Genomic DNA, 7,291 nt, shown 5'->3' on the forward strand with positions numbered 1-7,291 from the left:
ATACTAAAACAGGTTCTATTTCGGGGGCAAATCTAGCAGGAATATCCGCTCATTTAACACGAATCACAGCCCATCAAAAACAGGATGAGCGGCGCTAATAGAGCCTCTCCTGGGCTCGGGGTCATACAAGTCGATTGTGTACAGTTAATTATACTTATTCCTATTTTAAATAACCGCGTGGCATGTTTTTCGATTTGATTTATTAATCTATTTACAGAACATGTATATATTGTGTGTTTAAAACTGACAGCTTCTTAAAACAAAAACAAAACGTCATTATCTTGCCTCTGGAGTGATGTGTTATTTATTTCAATTTTTTTTTTTTAAAGAAGAAATGAATACGAGAGGTAATGGGTGTAATGTTTTTGGGTGCAGTGATGGGTGGGGGATCTTTTTAAGTGATCAATCCATCATCTTAGGATCAAAATTGCTCTTTAGTGCAGTCATGTGTGTGTGTGTGTGTGTGTGTGTGTGTGTGTGTGTGTGTGTGTGTGTGTGTGTGTGTGTGTGTGTGTGCGCATGTGTGTGTGTGTGTTGGTTACACATCGTCCTCATTGGGAAGGGCGTGATGTGAGCGACTGCAAAACATCCATTGGCTTAGAAAGCAACCAATCAGTGTCAGCGGAGTAACTTCAGAGTGGAACTTCAGGGTTTGGATTTCAGAGTTGGGAAAGCGATTTTGGCACTGACACAAAGTGGACGGTCAGCTTGCGATCCCCTCTAAAAACGCCATATCTGCTTCATTTTTTCTCCATGCCTGGCCGTTGATACCCTCCTCTGAGAAACAATAAGACGCATTAGAGGCTGCGGGATGTACACAGCCGGGCTCAACCCGTTTTACGCGTCAAACTTTAGCCTCTGGTCTGCGTACTGCGCGGGGGGCTTCGCTGTGGATACGATGAAGAAGCCCTCGTTTTGCATCGCAGACATTTTGCAGGCAGGAGATGCGGAGAACATCCCGGGATCGTCTGCTCTCATGGTGCACATGGGACACCACCACCGCGCGCAGCACGGCAGCTCGCCGCTGCGCCCTTCACCCGTCGCGCCCGAGCCGTACGGCGCGAGGGTGAGTCCGGCGTCTCCTTACAGCAGACACGGACTACAGCTCACGTCTGTCTCCAGAACTGCATTTAACTCCCATCAAGTCCCCCCGCCGTCAAGCAAGGACCTCAAATTCGGAATTGATCGGATATTGTCGACAGACTTTGATCAGAGAGGCAAAGAAAAGTCGTCATTAAGAGGTGAGAAAAGAGATTGTTATCACACACTGACTTCACAAACACATATGTGCTGTTTATAGCGACGCTTTCTGTCATGTCAGCTAAAGACAACAATATATAGAGATGTGTTTTATGGCCTTGGAGTTATTTGTTTTAATGATACGTTTAAGTACCACAAGAGAAAATCATGTACACACTTTAAAAACAACAAACTGGAAGCAATATTGTAAAGTCAGAACCAGTTAATGACAGACTTGTTCACAGAGCAGTAAGAGCCCAAATAGCCTCATAACATGCGCTTTAAGAGCCCTGTGGGGAAACCCTCTGCTCTCTTTCCCCCTAACCGGAGAGGTCAGAGGTCATGATCAGCTACAAACAGATGGAAGTTTGCTCAAAGACCCTTTAGAGGTCACACTTGAACCCAGGCTTTGACTTTGTCTGATGGTCTCTCTAAATACTAGACCATCTTGCCCCCCCAGGTTGCCAGTGTGACTCTTTGTTCCCTGACTGAAGCCCATCATCTCTCGCTCTGTAACAGATCTCACATCCATCGTTAGCTCGAACCGTCAGTCAGGAATCCACGTCCCCATTCAGCCTCCGGCCAGCCAGTACTTCTCCTGCATAGACCCCGGGATGAGCGACGCGTCCTCCATGATGAGTTCACTAGGCAGCAGCAGCAGCAGGCATTCAGGCCAGCATCAGTTTCAGGACACCTTCCCAGGTAGCCACCACATGTAGGACTGTAACAGACGGGCAGCTGGCCCGTCCAGCTCTCTGTTTGGAGGTGCGAGACACCTGCAGTGAATGTTCCTTTGGTTTCTGTTCTCTTTTCGGCTTCAACCTCATGTCCTGCTCGTGTCTTTTAGGCCCATACGCCGTCCTCACTAAAGACACCATGCCGCAGACGTACAAGAGGAAAAGGTCGTGGTCAAGGGCAGTGTTTTCAAACCTGCAGAGGAAAGGACTGGAGAAGAGATTTGAGATACAGAAATATGTCACCAAGCCGGACAGAAAGCAGCTGGCTGCGATGCTCGGGCTGACAGATGCTCAGGTAAGAAGCAGTGTTGATGACACAAGGTTTACCTGCACAGGTCTACCTCCTGCAAGAATCATTTATATATCAGGTTCATCTGCTTTAGAACAAACCATATAGAGCAAAAAATATTAAGAAACATATAAAGAGATTGTGGGTGAAGACAGGCCTTCAAGATAAACAAACAAGATAAGCTTTACTTGTATTTCATTAGAGAATCAAACAAGAGATTTTTGTTATTTTATTTTACCTGTCAACTTACTCAATGGTTACATTTGAAAGGTTTTTATATGATTGTTTTTTATGTATGTAATTCTTTTGTTGGATGCCAGTTGGCAACCAGATAAAGACATAAACAATAAAACAGGATTTTCTAATGACTGAAAGGTCATGAGCTCCCTTCCTGCCCCTTTCTAAACATTTGACCAGACCAAATAGTTTACTTCTTATGGACTTATTTTGTTTAAAAATGATCATTACTAGTGTTATTATTACTATTATATTATCATAGATTATACCCGTATTATACGCTCTAATCCCCTACATGGCATGCCAGGTCTAAATGCTGCCGTCTTCACGCTTACAGGTTTTAAAAATACTTGACACAGCCTATAAAATACTCAGCATGCGTGAAGCCACAGGTTGTTGAACCACTGAACAATGTCCTGAGTGTCTAAGTGCTGGCTCCTTGACATAGCAATGCAATTATATACAATTAAAAAGTTTGCTTCCATGTTTGAGGGATGGTCGTAGTCACAATATTTCACGCATAAGCCATGAAGGAATCAAAGAAGATTGTAATTTTCAATTTCCAGTCCTTAAATTGAAGTTGGCAACCTGATTGGCTGGGCAGCATTCCAGTGAAATCTCATCTTGAGCAACACAGTTGTTGTTTACATTTCATCCCACTGTACAAAATGTCACTTAAACTCACCCAGCATCATGTCAACATTATTGAAAACGGACACAGATTATCTAATTGTATTACTCTTTCTCTCTCATATTACATTTGAAATTGCATCTGATACTCAGGCTCGCAACATGTAAGAGTTTAATAATATTTTTTGCACTATATTTACACTTTATGCAGCTGTCTTGGGCTGTCCCTTTAAATATGGGCGAAGGACATATGTGTGTGAAGTGTGCAGATTACTTTGAATTAATATGAATTGGTCCTCATTAGAAAGGAGAATAAGGGGTCGGAAAATAGTTTAATAAACACTATGATTTAAAAAGCAATACGTCCCAAATGATATTACCCAATGAGGCCTGTTTTATTCACACACACACACACACACACACACACACACACACACACACACACACACACACACACACACACACACAGTCTGACCCAGCAGTGTGTGTTGTTTTTAGGTGAAGGTGTGGTTCCAGAACAGACGCATGAAGTGGAGACACTCCAAAGAGGCGCAGGCCCAGAAGGACAAGGAGAAGGAGCAGCCGGACAAGAGCGCGTCAGAGTCCGGCAGCAGGGAGCACAAAGAGCCGGCGGAGGAGTCCGAGTGTGAGAGCGAGGGACGGAGCGAGTGTGAGTCCGACGAGGCTCCGGAGGAAAACTCCGACGGACATGTGGACGTTTCTGAGCAAACAAACCAAACCAGCGTGATCATAAGCGGGAGCAGCGGGCCGGCGAGCGGCGCGGAGGCGGCGGCCGCAGAGGCCCCTCAGATACTGATATGAAGCTGTAGCTTATGAACAATACGTTTTTATTATTACTTCTGAGTGAAGAACGACAGTGATGTTAAAACGCTCCTGGAGTGTCGATTCAGGGTGTGAGACATTTGCAACGTAAAGTCAAGCCTGTACCTGTCTAATTCCTGGGAACAAGTGGAGCAACGAGAAAGTAGGCCCAATTATTTGTTTGATATGACACTTTATTTTAGCCCCAGACACAAAGAACATGGTCCAAATTAATGTGGTAATTTCATTAAGGTTTTATTGAAGGCTCGGACGATAAAATACAAATACAAATAAGCTATTTAAACATTTAAAAAGCGGACATCCGGCCACACCCAGCGTCTCCTCCTTATTGTCGTTTTCCTCTCACGAGCTTCGTGTGCATGATGTTTTCCTCACCTGGAGGAAATGACGCGGTTGTGAATTACATTTTTAGGTTATGAACCACTCGTTTCACGTGATAAAGGAAATGTGAGAACATCACAGCAGTGTTCATGTATTACTTGTTTTTCTGGTTATATAGTTGTGCTATTTTGTTAATAATAATTTGCACTGAAAATATTGTAAATAAAATGTTTCTTACTTTGAAAATTGATTTACGAATTATTATTATCATTATTATTTTATTTAAGGAATTTAAAAGTGGCTCATTTATCAGAAGTCAATCAATTATTTGTTGTCAACTGCCTTAAATATTTTCATTTGGTTTATTTGATATTATGGTTTTTATTTGCTTTTTAATATAGAGTAGGACAATCTAAATCCTCAGCAACATTAACACATAGTTGCATGCACATAAACATGCAACAGAATAAATAAAAAATAAATACAATGCTGTTGGAAACTGTAAACGGAGTAGCTGCCTTACAGTAATAATAGTTGAGTCTAATAGCATTACAAACAAAAAATACAAACAGAATAATCACCTCAGAAAAAGATTTAAATAAAATGTCAATGTGTAAAAACAGTATTTCAAGAGACAAACAGTCTAAAAGGTTGAATGGACCAAATCATACTTCCATGATAAATGTATACACCTTCAGCTATAAACACATTAACTCAATGAACTGAATTCCTTCTGAGCATGTGGCGGCTCCGCCAGCACAGAAAGCCAGAGAAGAAGAAGTAGAGAACAATTTATAGTTTGTATACATTTACTGGCTCCAGATAGCAGAGACGACCCGGTGAGTATATTTTATGTATCCAGACGCAGATACAATCAACATGTCCTCCATCCACCCCCCTCTGCAGACCGGAGTCCACCTCCGACCTGTTCCTTTTTATTATGACTAACAACTAAAGACTAACATGAGAGGACAGTGTGGTGTTGAAATGTCATTTCCCAATCAGCCTTATCACAAAGGTCAATGGTGACCGTTCAAGATTCATAAGATAGAATAAATCTACATTGTTGCTGCAACACACATGCAAACCTTGCACATGCGCAGCTCAATCTGACCTGTTTATAGATGTTTTAATGGCATGATGTCATGACACTCCCTCCTTTTACATGTCTGTTAAAACTGTCAAAGTAATTCTACTTTATAAGACCGCAGCGTCAGTTTTAAGATAACTAACGAGCGGTTCCGTGTTTTAATACATTCCAATAGTCTTATAGTCATAATTGTCAGATATGTTGCTCAATGTAAAAACATTTATAGTACAAAAACATGATCATTTATTTTTTTTAAAAACTCCAGATTAAGTGTTTTCCAAACACAGATGCAGTTCAGTGACAACCTAACATGTGTAACAGAAGAAGTTTGTTATTAAGAGCTCCAATGACTTCCACAGAATATTATACATCGTTTTTGAGTTATTCTATAGCAATCCTTCTTATCAGAGGTTTATGTTGGAAAGATAACTCCCGTGGAGTTGGATGCAGCTTTAACTCAAGTTTAAATGGGTTTGTATGAAATAAACAACCAACAGCATCCTAAACACCACGGTGAAGAAGTGTGAAGATGCAGAGATAAAACAACAATTATTACGAGTGCTATTCCTGCATTCAAATGTTTTCTTTAGGAAATGAAAAACAGTGTTTGCAACAAAATATGCTTCAAAGTGAAAGTATTCAACATGGAGAGCGGAGCTGTGGACAAGAATTTAGAAACAGAGGTTGTGAGTCATTCAACACATTTAAGAAAAATGTCTCATTGGATTATTTAGTAATTGAGTTGTATTTTAAAATACTGTTCAAGTGCTTTACATTCTCTGTAATAATGTTTTAAAGTCTTCTGCTCATTGCTTGGAATACATTCTGGTTTGGCTTTTATCTATTGGCTCACACATTTGAGTCAACAAATATTGTAATCAAAATACATAAATAAAGTTTTTATTTGTATAAAATAAACTCCACACTGGACGGCGTAACCTAAATTCCTAGAAAAATACTGAGGACATGAACTCAGTGTCATCGGTGGTAGTTACGGCTCTGCCTGTAAGTATTGAGTAGTTGTAGAAAGTAATAGTACATTCACGTACTGTACTTAAGGACATATTTAGGTACTTTTTATTTTCTTATATATTGACATTTTCTGCTACTTCATACTTTTATTACACTTTAGAGGAACATTTTATTGTTATTCCACCACATATTCGGTAGCTTTACAGCGTTTCCTTGCAGTTTCAGATTATGATTACAAAATCCTCAAATTCATTTAAAATTATTCACAAAGATTAAACTACCCAGCTATAAATCAGCTCCACCGTTACCAGCTGCAATGTTGCTTACACATCATTTGATATTCCTGTTCTATAATATGTGCTCTTCTTCATTATGAGTACTTGTACTTTTGGGTATTCGAGTGTACATTGATGCTAATACTATACTTATACATCAGTAAACCTTTTGAGTGTATTACATTTACTCTAACATTGTGTTGTTGTTACTTTTATTTAGTTAAAAACGCAAGAACGTTTTCCACCAGCAGGGCCATTTTCACTCAAGATAAACATGAAATAAATCATTTCACAGCTTCACAGAGGGAAGATGTATGCAGATGATTTACTTATGTAAAAGTAACAACACCACATAATCATGGAAGTACTTGAATACAGCAACTTGAGTTAATAACTTTACATTATTCAGCTGTGATATTATTTCATTCCTCATATTAAGACTTCTGCTCAACAATGTGAAAGAACACCAACTTGATCCAAAGCTGAACGTGATGACGCATATAGCTCTGCTCCTTGTGACTGCTCGTTATCTCTGTCAAGAAACTCAAAGCCCCCCGGTATTTGTTGTCATGTTAGCAGCAACATTATAGTGAGTGACCCAAAAACCCGGAACACCACAAACTCTCTCCTCTATGGGGTCCACTTTCCTCTCCTCCGG

The 7,291-nt window shown here is 40.3% G+C and overlaps 1 protein-coding gene across 2 annotated transcripts; it reads left to right on the plus strand.

Moving 5' to 3' along the window:
• The first annotated feature begins 708 nt into the window (after positions 1–708).
• Positions 709–4,474, plus strand: hlx1 (H2.0-like homeo box 1 (Drosophila)). Of its 2 annotated transcripts, XM_068577338.1 has the most exons (4): positions 709–1,241; positions 1,759–1,941; positions 2,087–2,271; positions 3,631–4,474. In XM_068577338.1, the coding sequence occupies exons 1-4, from the start codon at positions 812–814 to the stop codon at positions 3,952–3,954; spliced, it is 1,122 nt and encodes a 373-aa protein (XP_068433439.1). In that variant the 5' UTR covers positions 709–811; the 3' UTR covers positions 3,955–4,474. The 2 variants fall into 2 exon arrangements, with proteins under 2 accessions (XP_068433439.1, XP_068433440.1); XM_068577339.1 differs by lacking the exon at positions 1,759–1,941.
• Positions 4,475–7,291: the final 2,817 nt, after the last annotated feature.

Source organism: Clinocottus analis, unplaced genomic scaffold (genome assembly GCF_023055335.1).
Source record: "Clinocottus analis isolate CAN_PGR_092001 unplaced genomic scaffold, fCliAna1.0.p SCAF_15, whole genome shotgun sequence".
Lineage (NCBI taxonomy): Eukaryota > Metazoa > Chordata > Actinopteri > Perciformes > Cottidae > Clinocottus > Clinocottus analis.